A 23,755-nucleotide genomic window follows, 5' to 3' on the forward strand; every position below is an offset into this window, starting at 1 on the left:
AATAAAAGAAAAGGGTTCAAGGTTGGATAAAAGTATGTGGTTTAGCAAAATGTATAGTGTTTTACTTATTTTGTAATTGTTATTCATCAGTTTCTTTTCTCCTCTCTAGATTACTACTGGGCTGATAATATTGATGAGGAACCAATCAATATGATACCTATAATGCACCAAGTCATTACGTGATTGGCATTGCCTCCAAATGAAACAGCACTACCATACATGGATAACGCGACAACTGTCAAAAAGCCACTAGTTATAGCCATTGTAATTCCAAATATCAAATTCAACCGACTTAAGCTGTATTTGTCCTCATTGACTTTTAGGAAAAAATATCCTAATATAGCACCCAAAGGCTGCGAAAGACCGCCCAAAATAGCACTCAAGGAAACAGCTTTGACTTTGGCAAATTTAGAAGTTTCTGCCATAGAGAAATACAATGGTAAACACATTGAAAAGCCTTCTGTAAAGTTATGTAATGTCAAACTTATAAATATGGAGACGCCTAATGTAGGGTTCGTTTCTGATGTGATATAAGTTATGAAACCCTCTGGTAGCTTATGAAGTGTTATAGCTAATGTAGTTTGGATTCCAATTAAGAGCAATCTTGACAATGGAGAGTTTACATGATGATGGTGATCTGGTTCATGATGCAGATGAATCGAGTGACGCGTTTGGCTTTGTTGCTGGCTATGCTCAAATTGGTGTTCGTCTTCATGCTCGTGTTGATGTTGATGTTGATGTTGATGTTGATGTTGATGTTCATGTTCATGATGGTGTTGGTTCCCATCCAATGCTGAAACGTCATTCACGTTACTACCATCACTAGGAGGCTCGCTTGGTAACTCGGGAAGCTCGCAGTAGTGCAATGACTCATGCGGATCGTGACATGTATCGTTTTTGAAATAGCATCGCTCAGCAGATGAAAATCCCTTACACTCGCCATCTTCTTCGCTTTCCGAAGGGAGAAATAAGCGCAAGAGTGACTTTCTTGGAACGAGCGTTTTCCTCAAGAGTGGAGTGTTCTCGTGGTCTCTCATCTCTATTTGTATTGTCAGCTGTTGCAGTTGTAATTTGTTCGCTGGGTTTTGCTCTGGCACTTCAATATCGTGATAGTGATGATGTTCATGATCATGTTGATGCTGATACTCCTGTTGCTGAATATAACCAGATTCTTCCACATCGTGATTATCCGCGTGGTGATGAGAATGGCTGTGATGCGCCGCAGGGCCGCCTCCCTTGACATCATTTCCATGATTGCAATGAACAACGCTTTCGCTAGTCATCAAATGCAAGACATAATTGAAAAACGCGCAAATGATGATGCCACCAAAATAACTCACCATTAGTAAAAACTGCAACCTTCTTGCATTTGATGGACTTTCATGTTCGGGCCCTTCTCGCCCTTCTTTATCATCTTCATTGGCCAGTTCCTGGAGATATTTCAATGCTTCCGGAAGTAGTCGGTATAGTGAAGTAAATATCAAACACCCAGAGCTAAATGCAAGTGAACCATTTAGAAATGTGTAATTTTCTTTCAAGTGGAAAGGGTACCTTGAGGTGATGAATCTAGGGAATATGAAGTAGTAGACCAGATCAAAGTATATGACCAACGTACCAAGAACACATAACACTGATGATAAAAATGTTAGTACCCAACCTTGCGATGTGGGTAAATAATAGAATACCATCTCGTATGTGGGAAGTGATTGAGGAGGAGGAGGAGGAGGAGGAGGGTGTTCGCTAAGTCACGCAAAAACTAATTGATGTGGTTACTTTTTGCTTTTATTCAAGATACCAAAAAAAAGAAAATATCTAACAATATATAAATAGGCAAAAGACGATATTGATTTGGTTTCAAGTTTGTATCGGTATAAGCAAACCAAGATCTGGTGGTATAGATGACGACTGATAAAAAAAAAAACGAAAAAAAAAACTGTTCTTTAATGATGTAAAGTTCTTGATTTGTTTGCTGGAGTTATTGCACATCCCACTCGTGTCAAACGCAACCAAGGCGGTATAAGATCCGATACCTACCTTGCTAGTGACGGGGATAGAAAAAGAGAGAGAGAGAGAGTGTGTGTGTGTGTGTGCGTGCATGCATGTGTGTTTACTTTCTGCGGCAAAAATGTCATTCTTTTTGCGACATTTATTGCACACTCAAAATCAAAGGTGAGGCAGGAGAAGAAATTTTAAAAATACTCGATATTTTTGGGTCTACCATATATGAATGAGGTATTCAATTAATGTCAGTGATTAACAAACTAGAACTCTCGGCTTAAGTAGTCTTGATGAATATATTACGGGAAGATTCGTTTTCATCAAACTTTTTTGATGATTTGTCTACTTTGAAGAGTTGAAAAAAAAAAAAGAAAAATGAAAGAAAAAAAAAATTAATAAAAAATAAAGTCAATACGAAAAGCATGACTACATGACTATATGATTGTACATTTATATACCTTAATGTCTATCACTACTGCAATTGCAATTGTAATTGCAATTTAATGGTATTTTTTTCTGTACTTGTGATTTTGATTATAGTTGTGGTTGTGATGAATTATCGACATTTCGGTGCTAATAGTTTTGGCAATACATATAAAAGAACATATGCTAACAGAGCACACCACAAGGACTAATCGGTCTTTGTTCCGCTCAAATCTGCACTATTCAAGGGCAAACTTTCATACTTGTTCTTTTTCAGAACAAATGGAATTCTTCTGTGTGTTGTCTTTTCCCTAGCAAACTTCTTCTTCTTCAAATGGCTTAAATCGACTCTATTTATAGTGACAAAAAGCCACATACCAAAAGCAGCAATAACAACACACATGGGAAGTGTGATCATTACAATGTATTTCTCATAATCAATGCCTTCTTCAACTTCAATTTGCATGTGCCTGTTTGCATATTTTTCTTCCAATTTTTTAAGATCAAGCAAATCCTCTTTACCCACTTTGGAACCTTTCCAGAATTCCACCACAATTGAGTTTTCCAACACATTGAATTCGTCGTCTGGGATGTTGTCTGGCTGAATAGAAATCAACACCTTTTTTTCGTAAACATCGTTCCCTATCCACTCTTCTAAAATTGTCACTGGCAACATACCATCCTCGTTGCGAACCCAGTCAGACGCGTAAAACGAATTTTGGACTTTTCCACCATGTTCCAACACTTTTGACCTTTTATCAAATGGAGTGTAATCAATGACATCCGTTCCCTCCTCTTCATTCTCCTCATTATCATTATCATTATCCTTATGGCCACCAGAAACATCCTGTCCCGCTTCACCAAAATCTCTTTTCTTCAACCCCTTTTGTCTAAAACTTTCCTTGATGTTGCTGAAAAGAATTCTTACCTTTTCAACCTCTGGGTCAAAGAATCTTGAGTACCATGTTATAAAGTATGTTTTGTCCATAACCAATCTTACATCATCCTTTGGTGTACAAAAGGGTTCAGTTGACTTATCTCTACCGATGCCCTTCTTCTGGTAACGTTCGGGGGTACACCTAATGATTGGATTAAGCAAATGGTCCTCCAAGTCGGCTTCCTCAATGTATTGCACCTCAGTAAAGATCTCATCGTCCTTCATATTGTGTGCTTTCAATTGTTCCTTATTATAAGTCATGGTGGTGGCTGTTTGGAAATAAGTGCTATAGTTTGGGCGTCCATTCTTGGTTCTTCCATTCTTGATCTCTGGCTTGATTATTTTTGGAGATCCGTCATTTTTCAAAGACACCCAAACTTCCAAACCATCTGTAGTCTGAGGGGGCTTGGCACTAATTGTAACACCGGCAATGATTTGAGGACGAACAATTTCTGGAACACCATTGACAGTTCTTACCCAATTTGGAGGTGGAGTTTCACTCGAAGAGGATGTAGCTGTTTTCTTGGCCTGCTTAGCAGCATAGTCTTTGTTTATGATGATCTCTCTCATACGTTTCTCCAAGTATTGTGTGGATCCTTGAGAATTGGAGGAAACAAACGATGAAGGGATGGGTTCGGGAGTTTGTTCCGGTTGTGATAGGGTAATCGCACATGCCTGCGAGAGGAGTGTAAATGCAACAAGCTTCAACGATAGCTTCATTATAATAAATTATCCAAATGGTCCGAACACAAAGGATGGTCAAAGTAGGAAAAGAAAAAGGAAGCGTGGAAAAGGTGTATATAAAAAAAGAAAGAAGAAAGAAAAAAGTAAGAAAAAAAATTAAAAAGAAAAAGAGAATGCTAGGATCTGGAACAAAAACAAGGATGACTTAAATCGAAAGAGAGGTTTGGAGAGGTTTTCAAGTTTAGTGCGGATTATGAATCTTTATTGTAATCTCGGATCCATGAATAAGTGGCGGCAATACAATACGCTCACAGCCTTTTTTGTTTTTGTTTTTTTTTTAAAAATTATTTTTAAATTATTTATTTATTTTATGTTCTCTTCAATTTTTATAGCCGAAGAGATGAGACAATAAACGATTGGAGAGTTTGTTTAATAGAGGATACTGGTTTTCAAACTGATCACAAGCGCAGAGAAGTTATGTAAGTTCCCCAACTAGATAATAAACTCTATTGGTATCCAAATTTTTAAACGGATACACGAAGATATCTAATTGGTATGAACTAAAAAGAAGCAATAAGAATAAAACCCCCGTAAAAAAATAAACAGAGGATCCATTCACTTCGATTTTTTTTGATCTATGGCAAGAAAATTCCATCATTAATTACATGTGTATAATATATGGTAAATAATGAAACTATGCTGAGATTGCCAAAAAAAAATAAAAGAAAAAGTTGGATATCAATATCAAACAAATAAATGAACAACAAAAGAATAATAAATGAACAATAAAAGGACAGAAAAGCTGTACAGTTTTCTTGTACAGGTTTAGAGTTAGTGGTAAAGTATGCAACCGTTGGATTCTATGTATTGAACCTATATACGGCTATCTAGTATGATGTGTATTTCTAATGGTTGGAGATGTTGAGTTGAAAAGAAAGAAGTAGAAGTAAAGGAAGTTTTTTTTTGTTTTTCTTTTTTTTTTTTTGTCTCTTTGCTTTCACTTCTTTTTGCTTTTGATCTTTCGAGCATATTTTTTTGGGCTTCTTTTTTTTTCTTATTCGCGTCTCTGCTCACTATATGTGGCATGCCCTGATCAATCCTTTTTAGTATGAAAACCGGAACCGAGGTTGCAGAGAATTTTCATACAATTTACTATTCTTTTCACTGGCGTTATAGAAATCAACACATTACAGATTCAACTTGTCTATAAATTATTTTTCTTTTAATATTTCACATATCCGGTCCAATACATCACTTCATTATATAAGCTGGGTATTTCTCTCCCTTTTGGTGGCCTTATTGTACAGTTTGTTATAGTATTTTTTTGCAACTCATCAATTTTCAGCTTTGCAGTTTCAGAAAACGATGCTTTTTGAGAGCTCAAATAGTCCTGAATAAATCTATCTGGTATCTCTTTACTAGTTAAGCAGTATATGCATGCGAGGAATAAGATATCCCCACTAGAAGGAAGATTACCAAAGATATATGAGCTATTTTCCCGATTGTTTTTCTGGTTATCGTCCTTCTCCTTCTCCTTCTCCTTCTCCTCGTCTCTCTTTTCTTCTTTTCCATTTTCACTCTCTTTTAAACTCTCAATTTCATTCACGTACTTTTCCACTTTCATCAAACAGCGCATGGAAGCTTTGGACTCTTTCAAAACTTCCTTAGTTTTGGATTTCTGCAACAAGTACCTTTCATGCAACCCGCTAATACCCTTGTTGGTACCCTCCTCTCCAACATCTTCAGAGTCGCTTTGCTCGCTATTTACAGTTTCTGTTTCTGCAACAACAACATCTGCATTATTGCTCGAGAAATTGAATAATGACGTTTTGCTTTTATCCAATCCCAATAACTTTACCTTTTGTTGCGCAGTGTTGTAAAAGGATAATGACAGATTATACATCATTGGAAAGGGGTAAAAGTTTGACAATAGCTTTCTGGTGTACTTTTCATAATTTGTCGTGTTGATAAACAAATTGTACTGATTGATGATTTCGAGAGTTTCAGTGAGTTGGCTAACAAGACCCACATTGATCAATTGTTGCCTGTTGTTTAACACCTGCAAAGTTTCCAGAGATGTATAATTGCTCAACAAATACAAAGCTATCGCCAGATACCCCGATATACATTGTCCATTCTCAAGTAATAAAATTGGAAACTCTCCCGATGTGGATAAATTCGTATTATTGGATGTCACGACTTCAAATGCTTTAGAATCCAAAACCAAGCAAGCTAGCCACACCGACGCAACACATTGAGGTGAAATAATTGATACCTTGTCTTGTAAACCCCATACATGAAGCTGGATCATCGTATAGTTTTAGTTCGTTGCTTTGTGTTGCTATTGACCTTGGATGACTAGGAAATTGAATTCAGATGAGAAAGAGGGAAACGGTAGTAAATGATGGATCTGGGGAAAGACTAGCTCCAATTTTAAGTAGTGCAAATTGGTTCGATTAGTGCGCAAAGTTAAAATGTAAGCTAAGGTCAAACGAGACCCCTGTCGCATAGCACTGTCACAAGTGACAAGTGTACGACTGCTGAGCATCGGTTTGAGCTGGTAGCTCACCGATACCAGCGGTTTGAGTTCGTGACTTGATAGGCTATATTCCAACTAAGTGTAATTGTCAATGATCGCACCTATAAAGGTCTCAATGCTCATAAGTTAAGAGAGTAAATTGTCTCATACAAAGTCACTAGTAAGGAGAATCGTGAGAGTATACACTCTGCACAATCACCTAGTGATTTGTGTTCAATGTAGTTGACCGTATAAATTCTGTATTTAACCGATATTTCTATATAATAGTGATAAGTTAATTTTACCACTTCTCGTTCCTATTTATATAAACTCATCTTGTTTGAAGTTTCAAGTTTCCTATGTCGTGCAATATTTTCCAAATATTCACTTAGCGGAAACGAGGGCACAGAGCGTCCAGTGTGTGTCGCACTGTGACATCTTCCCCCCTTCAAAGTCAGATGAAAGATACGGCCTAATTTCAGTTGTACTTTGGAAAAATATTGATTTGAGGTAAAATAACTGTGCAATATGATGATAACCGTTGTGGCCTCCCCCCCTGCAAAGCAAAAACTTACCTATTAAATGATGAGCGGAGCGGCAACAAAAGGTTTCGACAATTTCCTGAAATTCTATCGAATAATAAGGGAAATGTTCTCATCAACGTTTGTAACAAATGAATACCTTCAAATCCAAAAACCAAATATTGCGGTGTGAGCCCAATACGTTCGCGTACTGTAGTATGGTCCACACACAATGCTAAATCTACGTCCTGCGTTGAATCGTTCGTGTCAGGATCGTTCGCATAAATATGCTTTTCTAATTTCTAATATTTGACTCTGCATATTGCCACTCTCATGTGATGTAGGAACAGGTTCATTTCTATTTCCTTCGCCTCCGGATAAGAATGACTTATGTTCTTCATCTGGATTTACGACATCCTCCATGGCTAGGTTTTCTAATTCCTTGTTCATTGCCAGTGCAGAGGGATCGAACCTAGCATCAGATGCGTCAGGCTCTTCGTATTCGTAATCCAAATCTACTTCCATGCTTTCCTTGGGAAACTGGAGTTCCAGGAATGGTAAATGCGAGTCAAGGGTTTGGAGAATGATCCCCGGTTGACAGAGACTTAGACTCTAAGTCTCGTCGAGAATCCTGCATAGTTTGATCTATGTCAGGACGAGGTGCGCTTTCGCGACGCATTACTTCAGCCTCCCGTCGCTGTCTGACTACTTCATTGAGTAGCTGCTTCACCTTGTCAGCTCTCAATTTATTTCGAGTAGATTTTAACACACTGGGGACAGGGGTATTTTTTGAAGCCCAATCCTTCACTAACTTCTTTGCGGATCGGGTATTGGCTGCGTACACCAAATATACATGAACGTCATCAACTGTGATCAATTCAATCCTTCGTTGTTTGTCACTCGTCTCTTGTCACTTTCTTCAAGCGTGATTCTGGACTTTGATGCAATAATGATGTTATATTTGGGATTTTAATTGGTGAAAGGATAAATGCTAGGAAAACCCTTCGTTCCAAATTATTAAGGGTTTTGTTCAATTATTGTTGGGATATAATTATCTTTCGCGCCGTGTGGGTTACGAGTCGACGTCGACAATACATTGGGTGAAGTAAAAAGCTTTTCACCATCAACTAGCCGCGCGCCTGGGTCTGTTTGTTCGGAATTCGTCGACGAAATATCAAGACTTCGGTTAAAAACTCCCCTACTACTAAAAACGGAAAGTCAGCATCTCCAATACTCTAATAATTGAACGTCCTGTAGAAACACTGAGGTTTCAAAAAATTAGTTGGTTAAATCCTTTCGGGATTTTCGTCCCACGGCAGCTACCTTCTCCGTCGTTTTTGAAAGGTGTATCTTCTCACCCGAAACACTGAGGTTTCATAAAATTAGTTGGTTAAATCCTTTCGGGACCTTCGTCCCACGGCAGCTACCTTTTCCGTCGTTTTCTGAAAGGTGTATCTTCTCACCCGAAACACTGAGGTTTCATGAAATTAGTTGGTTAAATCCTTTCGGGAACTTCATCCCACGGCAGCTACCTTTTCCGTCGTTTTTGAAAGGTGTATCTTCTCACCCGAAACACTGAGGTTTCATGAAATTAGTTGGTTAAATCCTTTCGGGAACTTCATCCCACGGCAGCTACCTTTTCCGTCGTTTTTGAAAGGTGTATCTTCTCACCCGAAACACTGAGGTTTCATGAAATTAGTTGGTTAAATCCTTTCGGGAACTTCGTCCCACGGCAGCTACCTTTTCCGTCGTTTTCTGAAAGGTGTATCTTCTCACCATAAATGCCGTTTAGTTTGTTTAGCCTGCGGTCACCATATCTAGGCGAGAAATGATAATAGTAACTCCTAAACTCTGCTTTAACGGCCTCACCATAGCTGCAGAGACTGGTGAGCCACTTTTGAGATATAAACCCTGATTTGGGATGTGGTCATTACCTCTAAATAACTATTTTCCACGATATTTGCACCACTGTGAGGGTAGCCACATACCCGTGCAATATTCGGTACTTTTCGACGCCATGGCATTTCATGTACAGCCTTCACCTATAGCCAAGTCGGCAGACACAACTCTATTCGGTCTATAGATGCACTCTGTCTAACGTCTACAACCTTCGCCCTTTGTCAACTGATCGATGAATATCCCATCATAAAGTGTTGACAGTATGCGCTATTTGATATTTTCTGGTGTAGTCCCGGATACTTTCCGATGACCACAATGCATATTGTTTCATTGGACTAAACTCGCGTAGTTCTCCAATGAGGAGTAGCTCCTCCTTTAAACTGTAGTTCACAATAGTGAAGCTATTAAATTCGTGGATGAGGGATTTACTCTTCCACAGGTCCTTCTCATAAATGATATTGACCAAGTGTTGAAAAGCCAAGGTATTGAAATGTCTAGATCATTCAATATCCTGGTCGACAATACTGCTTAACAGTAGCCTCAATCAAAGTATCAATCACTTGAAATATTAGGTAACCATATCAAATCATTCAAACAACATGATTTGCAAGGATTTGAGTTCCTCACTCTGGTCGCCATTCTGTCGCATAGCACTGTCACAAGTGACAAGTGTACGACTGCTGAGCATCGGTTTGAGCTGGTAGCTCACCGATACCAGCGGTTTGAGTTCGTGACTTGATAGGCTATATTCCAACTAAGTGTAATTGTCAATGATCGCACCTATAAAGGTCTCAATGCTCATAAGTTAAGAGAGTAAATTGTCTCATACAAAGTCACTAGTAAGGAGAATCGTGAGAGTATACACTCTGCACAATCACCTAGTGATTTGTGTTCAATGTAGTTGACCGTATAAATTCTGTATTTAACCGATATTTCTATATAATAGTGATAAGTTAATTTTACCACTTCTCGTTCCTATTTATATAAACTCATCTTGTTTGAAGTTTCAAGTTTCCTATGTCGTGCAATATTTTCCAAATATTCACTTAGCGGAAACGAGGGCACAGAGCGTCCAGTGTGTGTCGCACTGTGACAACCCCCCCAAAAAAAAAGATTCAAAAAAAACCTAAAATTATAAAAAAACAAAGCTGAGAAACACTTACACATCCAATTCCGACAAAAACAGCGTCAAGAACCTGCTCAAGTGCAATTTATTGTTGTGGCATTTACTCATTTGTTGAGCAAACACCAATCTTTTCTCTTTGATTTGTTATTTATCCAACTATTTAAAAAAATAAGTTTGTCAAATTGACAGTAAAGATTTTTTAAAAAAAAAAATCAAGGACCTCATAATTTATTTGAATCTTGAACATAAGAAGTTGACTCAATATGAGCCAAGTACTCACACCCAACGCAAAGGCTAAAAAGATGTCGCTAGATAAAATATCCCAATTAGAAGAAGAGCTTGAACAGGATCCTTTAAATTACAATAAATGGATGAAGTATTTGGAGCAGGTTGTGACGAAGGATAACCAAGAGCAAGTGCGATTAGCTTTTGATCGATATTTGAGTTATTTTAAATTTGATGTATGTAAAGAACCCAGGGTTATTATCAAAGAAATGAAGGGAGAACGAGTAAAAGGAAGAGAAGAAGAAATCGAACACGAACACGAACACGAAAAAGAGAAAGAGAAAGAGAAAGAGAAAGAGGAGAAAGATGAGGTAGTTGGAATGACGCAAATTGCGCAATCGTTACAAGGAATTCAACTGCCGCAAGCATCGACGGCACTAAAAGTATTGGGGAAACTTCAGAGACAGGTTTACCTGCTGCATACAAGTATACTTTTCATGACTCTATATGAGTTTTCAATATTCTTTTGGCCTATAATGTATAGTATATATGTATTAGACTTGACTCAGATTAAACTTGCTATACAGTGCATTTGCTCCTCGCTCCTTTTCCTGTTCAGATTTATTCATTTTCTTTCTGCTTTCTTCACCGAATTTAAACAAATTATTTGACAAGTTACTAACTTCAAAAATATAGAGTGAACAGTGGACCAACTATATTAATTATGAACTCAGTCGTGGTGAAAAAAAGAATGCCGAAGCATTGTTTCAGAAAAGCTTTGCAGTTACCGAAAGTGTTGAGTTGTGCCGACTGTATGTTGATTATGTGAGAAGCATATCTGATTTTGTTACCGGTGGAGACAAGGCTCGTGCCACCGTGATCCAAGCTTTTGAGTTTGCAGTGGGTAAAGTGGGCATTGATATCCAAAGTGACAGTTTGTGGCAAGATTATATATCATTTATCAAATCTTGGACACCAACAGCCAATTGGGAACAACAGCAAAAGATTGACCTTATTAGAAAAGTTTACAAAAAGCTTTTAACAATACCAACAGAGAATATAGAAACGAATTGGACACAATATACAAAATGGGAGAATGAACTAAATCCCGTTACTGCCCAGAAATTTGTATCGGAAAAGTCCGCTGATTTTATGCTTGCACGATCGTGGAACACAGAATGGCTCAGAATCACCAACAAGAAACTTAAAAGGACAATTACTCCACACTCTGTTGCTGATGAAACAATTGAACAACAGATGAAATACTGGCACAATTGGATTGAGATGGAAAAGAGAAACTCCTTGGAATTAAAGGATGAGTCTGCTATCCAGAGTCGTATTAGTTATGTTTACAAGCAAGCGACGTTTGCTCTTCCGTTTGTGTCGCAAATCTGGTTTGAATCTGTAAAATACTTGTTGACCATTAACGAGGAAAGTAATATAAGCATGTGCATTCATCTTCTTAAGAACGGCTTAAGCTTAAATCCAAAAAGTTTGCTTCTCTCGTTTCAACTCGCGGAGCTTTATGAAAAGGACAATTCTTTTGACAAGGCAAAGGTTATTTTCAACAACCTTATTCAAAAGTATATCAAAGAATTTGAAGGCATAGCCACAGAATATGACGCTATACAAGAGCGCTTGAAGCCTAAGGTGGAAAACGAAACCGGGGCGGCAGAAGATTCTGATGATGAAATGAAAGATGTACAACCGGAGCACCTGATGAAAACGACAAATTCAATTTCCAATTTGAGCTCTAATCCAACAGTAACGAGTAATGGTGGATCGCTTCCCAATATCCCACATTTGCCAAATATCCCAAATTTGGGGAAACAATCCGATGCTAGAGGTGCAAATTCTTCCACTGCACCGTCTACTCTTCCCAACTTGCCAAATATTCCAAACTTTACTAGCACCAACGCTGCTTCCGGTACTGCCTTATCCAGTAATGAAATATCGTTGGCCGATGCAAGGAAATTAGAACAGATCGAGAGAACTAAGGCAGCTCTTGTTGATAAAATCACTCTTGTATATGTGAAATTTATGACCGCAAGTAAACGTGCCGAAGGAATTAAAGAAGCACGTAATGTATTTAAAACTGCTCGAAAATTTGGCTCTATAGGTTATCAAATATTTGTTGAAAGTGCTTTACTTGAACATTATGCCGATAACACCAAAACCGCCATTAAAGTGTTTGATGTTGGTATGAAGACATTCTCCACTGAGGGAGAATTTCTTGCTAAATATTTGGATTATTTGATCATGATCAATGATGTGGACAGATTGAGAAGTACTATTCAAAATGCAGATGCAAACATTTCCAAAGTAATTGCACTGCTTGAAGACGAGATTAGTGGTGATGAAAAGATTTTACCGGTTGTAAAGAAACAATTAGAGAAAAGACTAGAGAAGAAGAAATTGCAGTTACAAGGCTTGTTCAAAAAATATATATCTTTTGCAGCTACGCATCTTTCGTTGGATGTCACCAATAGTTTTAACAAGAAATATGAGCAACTCTTCCCTGAGGATGACCCAATAAATTTATTTAGCGATAGGTACAGATTGGGCAAAAGAAATATTATCAAGGTGGACGAATTAAACCAAGAAGACGATATTGTATATGAGGAATATCCTGTTCCAAATAATAAAAGACGAAAACTTTCAACATCGGCGTCGGCAATATCACTTCATGAGACTCAAGAATCTATATCTGCGATCAATAGCATACAGGAGTCGAACCGTATTGAGCAAGAGATGATAGAGCAGCAACGAAAAAGCAAGGTGGATAACTCGCTAGCTGCTGTAGGTCCATCAATTGTTACATTGATGACGGTGTTGCCCAACGCCTCATATTTCGGGCTCTCTTCCGAAAGTGTCTTTAATAGCAAAAAGTTAGTGACACTATTTGCAAACTCGCCAAACATTCCATAGAGTTGGTATTAACCTATTTAAAAGCATTATGTGAACAATCTCCATTGCTAGCTAGATGAACATCATTTTCCTTTGCCATACGTATATATATATATATATATACATATGTGTGTGTGTGTTAGTGTATGATTTTTTTTTTGACCTGAGTTGTCTATGTATTTTAAGTATATACATACTATTCATTAAACTGTAATGAAATAAAATTGTTTTTGATAATCAACAAAAAAAAGCCAAAGAAAAAAAAACAGAGAGAAGATTTGGCTGCAAAATCTCTTTCTGTTCCTTCTTCTCCTTTCTTTCTTTCATTCTCTTTTTCTCCTTTGAGTTCTAATGATCCAGCTCTTTTATTTTTTTGGCTTTATTTTTGGTATGTTTAATCTATATAACTCAATAGTTGAAACTCTTTTACCATTCTTTTTCTTTAGCTATCGTCAATTTGCATTCATAACATTTTCAAATACAATTGAAGTAAAATAAAGAAGAAGCTACGCTTTCTAGAGGGATAGCATATACTTATACATAAACATAAATATATATATCAAAACTTTTAGTTTGCATATAAAGAATGAAGCTTTTCCACAAGAGTTGCGAGTTTACAACCTTTCTACTTGCATATTCTGGAAGCCAACTCATAAAGCCTTATCAAAATCCAAATAACAAACATTGGCACATAATTTTGACTTTGAAAAAAGTTGTACTATGGCTAGCATTTGTCAATCTTATAAATTTTAGATGGCTAACAGTTAAGTTGCAATTTGGAGATGTTGACATTGTTCAAATATTAGCACCAAAGGAGGACAGGACGGATCCATTACAAAACTCATTGCACATAAATTCACCAAAAAACGACACATCTGTAATTGACTCTACTTTGCAAGAGATTCTCACAGATATATACCAAAGAAATGAAAAGGCTCACTTCCAACAAAAAGACGAGACAGGCATAACTGTAAAGCCGATTGTTGAACTTTTCACGGGAAAGATATCCCTCAGTTTGGAAGAAGTTTTCCATTATGAAAGCACCAAAAGACTCAAAAACAACACATTCGAAAGACACGTCACACCTGCTAGAGTATCTACTAATACCATTTCACAGAATTTGCCAAACAGATTCCCTTGGGGTTATTCTAAAGATAACAAAGAAATTACACAAAACTTTTTAAGTATAGTCTATGCAAAGTTGTACCCACAAACAGTTAACGCTCAATATGCTTTGGAGCAGATAACACGCTCCTACCTGTACTTAGTTGCAGCGAGATTTGGGATATTTTTCCTTTCCTTGCTAACTGTGATACTTACTGCTGGAATTTTCTGCTTTCCAAAGCTGCCTATGTGGCATTATATAGTTCTTGGGTCTTTATTCACTGTGAATTTAATCAATTTGGCACTTAGTGTAGTGATCATCATTACGAGAGAGCAGCTAATGAAAGTTATTGATTACCAATCGTTTTTGCTTCTGCTCGAAGTAATGTCCATTTTGGGATTCAATATTGTTTTTTATGTCTTGCATATAGTGTTGTTACAAAACAGGGTGACTTCCATTTCAGAGCTGTCTTCTGTGTATTCAGAGGGCGAAGTGGAAAATCTGGGCCATTCCAACAAAAATGACGTTTCTTCTTCACTTCATGACCTTAATGAGCTCAACACCACTAAGAAATTAATCCTCGATGAAAAGGATATATCTCCTACCACTCCCATTATCGACTACGTTTTGAACAGAGAGGAGAGGAGATGCGTTACTGAACCCATCGTGGACATTAGTGAAAAACCTTTCATGAACGGTAAATGAGACTTCTAATTATTTACAAAAAGGTCTATGTAGAATGAAAAAAGAAAAAAAGAAAAAAAGAAAAAAAGAAAAAGGCAAACTACATATTAGCTACATATTTCGCTTAAACTTTTAATCTCAACTTTAACGATTTTGAACTTACTTTTGGTCTTCTTTATATCTCGTCATCCCTAAAACCCTCAAACCATCTATCTGTCGTTCATTTGTTGCTTTTATTTTTTTATTATTTCTTTCTCTCTTTCTTACTTTTTTTGTTTTATTTTCCACTTTGCCCCATCAAAAACCATCAATATCCTCTTCGATATCTATGGTATCTTCTATTGGTGGCTTGAATGGCCATTTCTCGTAAGCAGCGCTTATTTCAAGCACATCTTCTGCAGTGAGATGGAATCCTCCCTTGTCTAAAATCTCAGCAGGTATCAATTTCTCCAAGTACTCTCCTCCTGGACCAAACCTTGGCAAACTATCTCTTATTGGATGACTATTGTGGAACATCTGCGAGAGTAAATGCATAATATTTGAAATTTGGTTCGAAGTATACTTTCCCGTACTCATTTCAATCACAGCAATATCCTTGTCTCTTAATGTCTCGGACTTGCTAATAACAACGGGTTGGTCCTTTACCAAAGTTCTTGGATCGTAGCCCTCTCCAGTTTGAAAATCCGATTGTTCTATGCCCACCAAATTCATCTCCGTGTACAATTCCCTAATCAAAGAAGACCGTTTTCTTTTCTTGTTCCCAGGCATTGCAGTGAATTTTTGTGCACTTTCTGGGAGGCAAAAGACAACCAATCTTACTTTACCGTATTGTGCGAGCCAGTTTCTATTTCCACAACAATGCATCCATTGTGCAATGATCGACTCTTCGCCACGGCCAGTCCAGTTTGCCACAACCAACAATTCATCGTGCATTTTGTCGTAGGACTTAACAGTTGTGGGTGGTATCACATCATTTCTGTATATATTTGCGTATGTACTCCAAAAGTATGGATTCAAGTTTGACATTTTGAAATTCTCGGCATTTCCAGTCGTATCCTTCAAGTGGGCTAGTCGGTTTTCCCAATAGGTGGTTAAATCTTTTCTGGGTTCAAAAATTACATGGTTCCGTGGCTTCAACTCGTAGTTCAACATGGTGGAGAACTGACCATATCCTGGATATATATCCAATATGTCGAGCTTCGATGAGTTGTATTTATCTCGAAGATCAAGTCTGTCTATAATTCGCTGACAAGCTTCGGGACTCTTAATGTGTATACCACCATATGCATACCGAGGAGTAGCTTCTGCAAAAGATTTCAAAGCCGGGTTCAAAGACCTCAATGCTACTGACAGCGCCATTATTTTTTTTTCCTGTTTAGTGGGTTGTATGGTCTTGCCCAATGAAGCTTGATAATGTAAAACGATGTTTTTATTTCCCGACGATGGCACGCGCAATGCTTTTCAAAATTGTGTGTGTGCTTGTTTGTATGTGTGTAAGTTTCATTTCTTTTCCTTTCTTTTCTTCTCTTTTATTTTTAATTTTTTTTTTTTTTACTCTTTTATTTTTTTTGTTTGGTCTTTGAAAGATGAAAAATGAAAATGGTAAAGAAAAAGGAAAAGGAAAAGGAAAAGGAAAAGGAAAAGGAACGGGAAGAAGAATATGGCAAGCCTCACGAAGAAAGGCGCCGTTGAGAGAGAGAGAGAGGCAAAGAGACAAAGAGACAAAGAGGCAAAATAGTAATTGTGTACCTATATAGATAAGCATATTTGGTTGTTCCACACAGGTAACGAATACATACTTTTGTTTCTGTTCTATTTTCTGGGTCTTTCTTCTTCTTTTTCTTTTCTTTTCTGCTTTTTTTTTTATTCTATGATTTGAACTCTTTATAAACTTGGCTCTTTCAGATAATAAGCAATGTCTATCAATGGAGTTATTTTAAAGAAAGATTTTCACAAGTATCTTGGAACAAACGAGCTTCCGTTTGTTGTGAGCAGTGACGGGTTGGAGGAACTCAAATTCAAAACCAGATCAGCAAGACAATCGCTTTCGATTAGTACGCAAAAAGATGTTAAAGAGGGAAGAATAAATATTAATGCATCTGATGGATATGTTTATTTAACAACAAAGCGGCTCGTATTTATCACAGCTACACAGGGTGACCTTGAATCGTTTGTGATTGATTTGAACCTTGCCCCCATACTACAATTGACGCATAAACTTCAGGCTCCATGGTTTGGTGCAAATTATTGGCAATTTTTATTTTTTAGTGCACCATCGCCATCAATAGCTAGTGACGGATTCCCAAAGAATGAATATTTCAAAGGAGAATTGCGGTTTTTAGATGGAGGCTTATTTGAATTCGTTGATGTTTTGAATAAAGTACTCAACGATGTGGTAAATAATAGAGAGATAGATGACGAGCTACCCTCGTACAGTTCTCGTTGAGCAATAGCCCGCCTTTGATAAGGAATTTTTCTGAGCCAATTACAGGTATGAGTACTACTACAATTTATCATTTCAATTCTAATAGTATAAATTAATTAATAAGTGAAATACAAAATCTTAATTGAAGTAAAGTTGTAAAAGAACATTCTTTATCATCCTCCGTTTCTTCTCCCTTCTCTCTTCTCTCTTCTCTCTTCTCTCTTCTCTCTTATCTGCTCCGCTCTCATCACATATTCAAAGTCCCCATGTCACAAACCCTCCTTATGTTTATTCCATATACGCTGGGGTCGATTCTTCAGTATCAGCTGTGGTTGAGACTCCTAGCAAAGGACTATCAACAGCTTCTCCATTATCAATCTTCTCCAACTTAGTTTCAATAGGTTGTTTGATGGCCGTAGATGGTGCAATTTGGTTCAATCCAAACATTTCGTCAAAATCTGAAAAGTTCAAAAGTGTTTCAAATTCCAGCTCTGTAGTCGTATTCAAAAGTTCCTTCAATTTACGGGTAGATATTATCTCGAGTGCAGCAGCATCTTGGTAAACAATAGAGCCCTCTTCATTGTAAATCTTTGCATTGCTAAACATAAGATGCAAATCCTCCATAAATTCTCGTATCGTTGAGTACACCTTACTATTTGCACGTTTCTTTATTGTATCAAGAGCTATAGGGTGTTTAATCAACACATAGTAATCAGGATAGAATCGTCTTGATGGCTTCACCATGAACAAATCACTCAACCTTCTATCATGCTCATTTTTATGGTTGATTACCAAACCCAAAATATTTTCAATGTTGTTTTGAAGTCTAGCGCGTTCATCTGGTGAAAGTGGATCCACAGATGGAGCTGAACGAGATAAACCAGATCCCCTTCCTCTACCTCTTCCTCTACCACGTCCACGTCCTCGTCCTCGTCCTCGGCTACCCCTAGTACCTGTACCTATGGCAATAGCGTTAGCTACAGCCTTGGTGGTATCCAACTTTTGCTTCTTGTGAGTCAGAGCTTCGGTATCATCAGATTCTTCAGCTGTCCTCTTACTGGAAAATTCGGTATTACTGGAGGTTTTTTCCTCACCAGCTGTTGCAACTGCTGCTGCTGCTGGTGCTGGTGCTGGTGCTGGTTCATTATTTTCGTTTTTACCATCACCGGCATCATTGGAATTGGCGTTGGCGCTGGCGTCGGCGCTTGCATTGACGTTGAGACCATCAACACCACTGCCGCGATCCTCGTCAACTTCGTCAATTACTCTCGTTAATGGAGGACGTCCTCTTTTTCTTTTTACAGTTCCAGTTCCAGGTCCAGCTCCATTTGCATTTGCATTTGCATTTGTATTTGCATTACCATTTCCACTTTTACCTTTTTTCCTTGTTTTTACGGTTTTTGAATAATCTGACTCGCTATCAGATTCACTGTTATCACCATCATTGTCGTCATCACTATCTGAATCATCAGAAATCATGCCGTCTATTTGTTTCAACCATTGTTCCTCTGTCAAGTTATCATCGTAATGAGTGGTTTTTCTTTCACGAGCACCGCGCCCATAATCTTCAGTGAGTATATCTTCCTTCTTAAGAACCTCTTCGGGATCTTTCTTGTAAATTCCAGGTAATTCCAGGTCCGAATATAACCTCGCAGGGTAATTTGCCAATTTTGTTGTAAGATATCTTTCTTCGTCTAACTTCTTAAAGGTTTCCAATTCACCTTCATTTCGGGCAATAATTTGGTTAAGTTCATCATCATCCAAATCCTCGTCCTCCACTTCACCACCTTTCTGTCTGCGCTCATCTTCCTTTTCAAGTAAAGCCCTCAACATAGCTTCCTGTTCTTCTGCAGTCGACTTGTTATCGAACTTACCCGCTTGGATCACCTTACCGTCAATCTCCAACTTTGCGTGAGCTCTTTCCAAAATCATTTCTTCAACAGAGTCCTCGGTGATGAGTCGCAAGATTCTAACTTCATTCTTCTGTCCAATACGATGCGCTCTATCTTGAGCCTGTAAATCTTGGTGAGGATTCCAATCAGTATCAAATATAATAACAGTATCGGCAGTTTGCAAATTTAAACCCAAACCACCGGCCCTAGTTGATAACAAGAAGCAAAAATACTCAGAATCTGGAGCATTAAACAACTTAAGTAATTCTGTTCTGTCATCGGCTTTAGTTCCACCGTCCAATCTCATGTATTTTAAATTGCGAAGCCTTAAAAAGTCCTCCATTATATCCATAATTTGAGTCATCTGAAAGAATATCAACACCTTGTGTCCAGTTTGTTTAAACTTGGGTAAGACTTTATCCAACAACTCAAACTTACCAGCAACTCTCCATATCAAGTCATTATTCTCCGAAGTTGGATTGATGAAATTTTCAACATCTTCGTAAACAAAAGGATGGTTGCATATTTTTTTCAATTGCATAATTTGATTATTTGCGTTCTTTATAGGCTTGGCAACATCGGGATTTTGGGGATCACCAGAGTACAATACATTGTATTTCAACATCTGCTGATACAATCTTGATTGTACTGCAGACATTTTACATTTAACGACTTTTTCAATCTTGCTAGGAAGGTCTTTCTCAACATCCTTCTTCAAACGCCTCAACAAAAATGGACGAAGAACCTTGTGAAGTCTTCGAATAACCAAAAGCGTCTCTTCTTCACTGAGCTCAATCTTATCCTGACCTCCAGTGTTAGCAAATGGTGTATTGAACCACTCGTCAAAAGATTTTACCGAATTAAAGATCTTGGGCAATACGAAATTCAAAAGAGCCCAAAGTTCAGGCAAATTGTTTTGCAAAGGTGTACCTGTTAAAATCAATCTATGATCACTGTAGTAATTGGTTGTCAAGGTTTCCGACAATTTTGAATTGGCGTTCTTCATACGATGACCTTCATCAATAATCATGTGAACCCATTTGATACGTCCTAGTAAAGCTTTGTCTTTGATAATGTATTCAAAGGTGGTTAACAATATTTGGAAATTGCCCATTCTTATTTCATGTTGCAATGCTTTTCTTTGGTTTGGTGTACCTTTATAAGTAATCTTTTTCACACTTGGAGCCCATTTTTCAAATTCCAAGTTCCAATTGGTAACGGTGGAAAGTGGTACAATGACCAAAAACGGACCTGGAATTTTCTTAACTTCAATCAAATATGTAATCAATGATATAGTTTGAATTGTCTTTCCCAACCCCATCTCATCGGCAAGAATACCATTTAAATGATTGTTGAACAATGATACCATCCATTGCAAACCTTTCAACTGATATTCTTTTAAAGTACCACCTACCAAGATTGATGGTTGTTTATTTACTTCTTCCTTGATTCTATGTGCCACATTGTAGTAATCTGTTTTTTCTCTCTTTTCGTTTTCGTCGATAACTCCGGAATCCATAGCGGGTACTTGCTCCTCTATTCTCTCTTCCATAATTCTGCCTGATCCAGCAAGTTTTTCCTCCGCTTCCCTTTGCTGTGTTTGAACTGCTTGAGCCAATGAGTCCAAAAATTGGTTGGTCTGGTTCAATAAATGTGTGATTCTGGTATCCTTAGTGTGGTCCAAAAGTTTCAAGTAAGCTTCTTCGTCATTCAGTTTTAATGCTTGTAAACGCTGCTTGGCCATTCTTTCCAATTTCTTCTGTTCTTCTTTTGCTATTTGAACATGAATATTATTAATTTTGTTTGCAAACTTGTTTAGCTTGTCTTGTCTCCGAGATTTCTTGATAATCGTATCGAGACTAAACTTGACAACTTGATCAATTATCTGGGAATGCTTTTTGTTTTTCTCCTTCCTAAATGACTCTAATTGATGTTGATAGAGGTCCAACGTCATTGAAACACTCTCCATTGATAATGTATTAAATCTGGCCAAGAAGTTGGGATGTGAGTTTGGTAACATTGATTTGTTAAACCAGGATTGAACTAAAACTTTACCCCTGGCTTGCTTTTGAAGGGGAATTATCTCCAACATATTCAACTTGGTTTCCAACTCGTTGCGTTTTTCGGTTTCGCTGGGTTTTAACGAGTTAAGCTTCTTCTTTATGTACTTCTTCTCGCCCTCAATTCGAAGTGCCAAAAGAACTTCTCTATTGGCAGCCATATTTTCCAAACTCATTGCACTAGGCATCAAAGAAGGAATTTGAAAGCGACTTTGAGGCGTGTACAAAGTGCTAAGTGGAATATCCTTAGTGCGTTCTCCAACAATGTCAAAAACTTCAAAGGTGTCGACTTCCAAATTGGGTTTTGTTATAGGTAGCACCAATTTATTTTTGTTGTGGCTTTCAGAAATAACTTTACTAAGTAATACAGGAGGAGCAGGCTCTGGGAGTAAAAACTCAGGAGCTGAGACTGGTGGAATAACTGGACCAGAAGGATGATGTTGTATTTGTGGCTGTGCTTGTGCTTGTTGTTGAAATGGAGGCTGTGCTTGTGCTTGCGCTTGTGCTTGTTGTTGAGGGTTCAATGAAGGATTTGCGATGGTCGGGTTGCCTTGAGGTTGGCCGGGTGGAACAAACTGACCTTGAGCGGGAGGTTGAGGTTGTGATTGAGGTTGGAAAGGTTGAAATTGATTTGGTAGAGGCGGCTGCAGCTGCTGTTGCTGTTGCTGATGATGTTGTGGAGGTGGAGGCGGATTTGGAAATGGTGGTTGGGCTGCCATATTATTCTGTGCTTCCATATTTTGTCTTTGTTTCTCAGCTGCCAAGCGCTGCTCTTCCTCCTTGATCTGCTTTTTCGTCAATTTCTTTGGTTGTTGATTGGCTTTCGGTTTTGGTCCTCTTTTGCCTTTTTTCTTTTCTTTTGGAAGATTGACACCTGCTTGATCAGCAACACCATTATTATTAACAAAACCATTGGGAGAGAATTGTGAATCCAGTCTTGGCTGCTGCTGTTGCTGTTGCTGCTGTTGTTGTTGTTGTTGCTGCTGTTGGCTTATTGAACCGCCGCGGTCAAGTGCTGCGGACAAGTATTGACCATTGGCATAGGCAAACGAAGGATTTGTGACAAATGCAGCCAAATTCTGTGGCATGGGACCTTGATTACTACCCTTCATAAGATACTTTAATGCTTGTACTTGGGACTTGAGTAGCTGAAATTGTTGATTAGTAAATGCAGATTCTGGTAAAGGTGCTTGAGCCTGCATTTGTGGTTGTCCTTGAGTCTGGGGTTGTGGTTGTGGTTGTGGTGGTGGAAATTGTGGTTGAGATTGTGGTTGAGCGGTATTTAACCAACTATTTGGTTGTGTCGAAATAGTGCCATTCTCGAGGTTTAAGTTCACACCTTGTTGTCCCATACGATTATTAAATACAGTTGGACCTGGTGCTGCCCCTGAACTTATTGCTGGTGTAGGTCCGAAGCCTGTATTTACATTTGCATTTGCATGTGCATGTGCATTTGCATTTGCATTTTGTACTAATGGAGTTCCACTGGACGAACCATTTAGACTTCTACCAATTACAGGAGACCCAGCGCCAGGTATAATTTGGGCTGAGTTGCCAAAGTTACTAGAGAACGCATTTTGATGTTGTTGATCTAATGGAATAGCTTGGTTCAGAATGTGCGGAGTAGCGTGCTGCAGTGGTCTTTGTTGTTGTTGTTGTTGTTGTTGTTGTTGCTGCTGCTGTTGACGAAACTGGTGCTGCGTTTGTGTTTGATTCTGATGATGATGATGTTGTTGTTGTTGTTGTGGGGTTAAACGCGGATTGGCCATAGCTTGCTGGGTCGGTAACTGCTGTTGCAGAACATTGGAATGCAGTTGTGCTGGGGATTGGTGTTGTGGTGGGATTTGCAGCGACTGCGATAACTGACGTTGTTGTTGGCCCATTAACGGACCAGACTGCTGCTGCTGCTGTTGCTGTTGCTGTTGCTGTTGCTGCTGCTGTTGCTGCTGCAAATGCTGTTGTTGGAGTTGTTGCTGGTGCATCTTAATGGAGTTTATAGTTTTGTTCAATTGTGTAAACTCAGGTACATTAACAACTTGGTCGCCATATTGGTCTCGTAGCTGGTGCCAGCGTTGCACAATTTTTTGCACTTCTTCCTTTGTAGGCATGCGATTCATGTTTCCATCTACTTATTGTCTCCTTTACTTTCTTTTCTATTCTATTCTTTTCTTTTCTTCTCACTTCTTTCCCTTGTTCTTTGCCGACGTTGCAAATAACAATTTCAATTCAAAACAGTGTTCAGTGATATACTTTAGCCCTGATTTATTTACTTTCTGCGCTCAAATGTATTTGAGCTGAGTGTGGGTAAGTGTGTGGGTAAGTGTGGGTGTATGTGTGAGTGTTGGATTTTT

General features: G+C 38.2%; 10 protein-coding genes across 10 annotated transcripts; 3 read left to right on the forward strand and 7 right to left on the reverse strand. All coding sequences in view use genetic code 12, as the record gives it.

Annotated features, from left to right (window-relative positions):
* Positions 1–113: 113 nt before the first annotated feature.
* ZRT3 (Zinc transporter) lies at positions 114–1,688 on the reverse strand (the record flags this gene model as incomplete). The annotated part of the gene is made up of 1 exon (XM_001528535.1): positions 114–1,688. One exon carries the CDS (start codon positions 1,686–1,688, stop codon positions 114–116), a length of 1,575 nt encoding a protein of 524 aa, XP_001528585.2.
* Positions 1,689–2,629: 941 nt separating this feature from the next.
* PVL30_001070 (uncharacterized protein) lies at positions 2,630–4,078 on the reverse strand (the record flags this gene model as incomplete). Its single annotated transcript, XM_001528536.1, has 1 exon — positions 2,630–4,078. One exon carries the CDS (start codon positions 4,076–4,078, stop codon positions 2,630–2,632), a length of 1,449 nt encoding a protein of 482 aa, XP_001528586.2.
* A 1,186-nt stretch (positions 4,079–5,264) lies between these two features.
* On the reverse strand, positions 5,265–6,353 carry SAM37 (Sorting and Assembly Machinery (SAM or TOB complex) component; the record flags this gene model as incomplete). Its single annotated transcript, XM_001528537.1, has 1 exon — positions 5,265–6,353. The coding sequence occupies one exon, from the start codon at positions 6,351–6,353 to the stop codon at positions 5,265–5,267; it is 1,089 nt and encodes a 362-aa protein (XP_001528587.2).
* A 995-nt stretch (positions 6,354–7,348) lies between these two features.
* On the reverse strand, positions 7,349–9,100 carry PVL30_001072 (uncharacterized protein; the record flags this gene model as incomplete). Its single annotated transcript, XM_061119203.1, has 2 exons — positions 7,349–7,685; positions 9,096–9,100. 2 exons carry the CDS (start codon positions 9,098–9,100, stop codon positions 7,349–7,351), a joined length of 342 nt encoding a protein of 113 aa, XP_060975186.1.
* Positions 9,101–9,224: 124 nt separating this feature from the next.
* PVL30_001073 (uncharacterized protein) lies at positions 9,225–9,581 on the reverse strand (the record flags this gene model as incomplete). Its single annotated transcript, XM_061119204.1, has 2 exons — positions 9,225–9,474; positions 9,577–9,581. The coding sequence occupies 2 exons, from the start codon at positions 9,579–9,581 to the stop codon at positions 9,225–9,227; spliced, it is 255 nt and encodes an 84-aa protein (XP_060975187.1).
* An 827-nt stretch (positions 9,582–10,408) lies between these two features.
* RNA14 (mRNA 3'-end-processing protein rna14) lies at positions 10,409–13,259 on the forward strand (the record flags this gene model as incomplete). The annotated part of the gene is made up of 2 exons (XM_001528539.2): positions 10,409–10,774; positions 11,028–13,259. The coding sequence occupies 2 exons, from the start codon at positions 10,409–10,411 to the stop codon at positions 13,257–13,259; spliced, it is 2,598 nt and encodes an 865-aa protein (XP_001528589.2).
* Positions 13,260–13,824: 565 nt separating this feature from the next.
* PVL30_001075 (uncharacterized protein) lies at positions 13,825–15,048 on the forward strand (the record flags this gene model as incomplete). The annotated part of the gene is made up of 1 exon (XM_001528540.1): positions 13,825–15,048. One exon carries the CDS (start codon positions 13,825–13,827, stop codon positions 15,046–15,048), a length of 1,224 nt encoding a protein of 407 aa, XP_001528590.2.
* Positions 15,049–15,324: 276 nt separating this feature from the next.
* On the reverse strand, positions 15,325–16,386 carry MTF1 (Mitochondrial transcription factor 1; the record flags this gene model as incomplete). Its single annotated transcript, XM_001528541.1, has 1 exon — positions 15,325–16,386. The coding sequence occupies one exon, from the start codon at positions 16,384–16,386 to the stop codon at positions 15,325–15,327; it is 1,062 nt and encodes a 353-aa protein (XP_001528591.2).
* Positions 16,387–16,942: 556 nt separating this feature from the next.
* PVL30_001077 (uncharacterized protein) lies at positions 16,943–17,473 on the forward strand (the record flags this gene model as incomplete). The annotated part of the gene is made up of 1 exon (XM_001528542.1): positions 16,943–17,473. The coding sequence occupies one exon, from the start codon at positions 16,943–16,945 to the stop codon at positions 17,471–17,473; it is 531 nt and encodes a 176-aa protein (XP_001528592.1).
* A 267-nt stretch (positions 17,474–17,740) lies between these two features.
* Positions 17,741–23,521, reverse strand: SNF2 (transcriptional regulator; the record flags this gene model as incomplete). The annotated part of the gene is made up of 1 exon (XM_001528543.1): positions 17,741–23,521. One exon carries the CDS (start codon positions 23,519–23,521, stop codon positions 17,741–17,743), a length of 5,781 nt encoding a protein of 1,926 aa, XP_001528593.2.
* Between the last annotated feature and the right edge of the window lie 234 nt (positions 23,522–23,755).

The sequence above is a fragment of the Lodderomyces elongisporus genome, chromosome 1 (assembly GCF_030384665.1).
Source record: "Lodderomyces elongisporus chromosome 1, complete sequence".
Lineage (NCBI taxonomy): Eukaryota > Fungi > Ascomycota > Pichiomycetes > Serinales > Debaryomycetaceae > Lodderomyces > Lodderomyces elongisporus.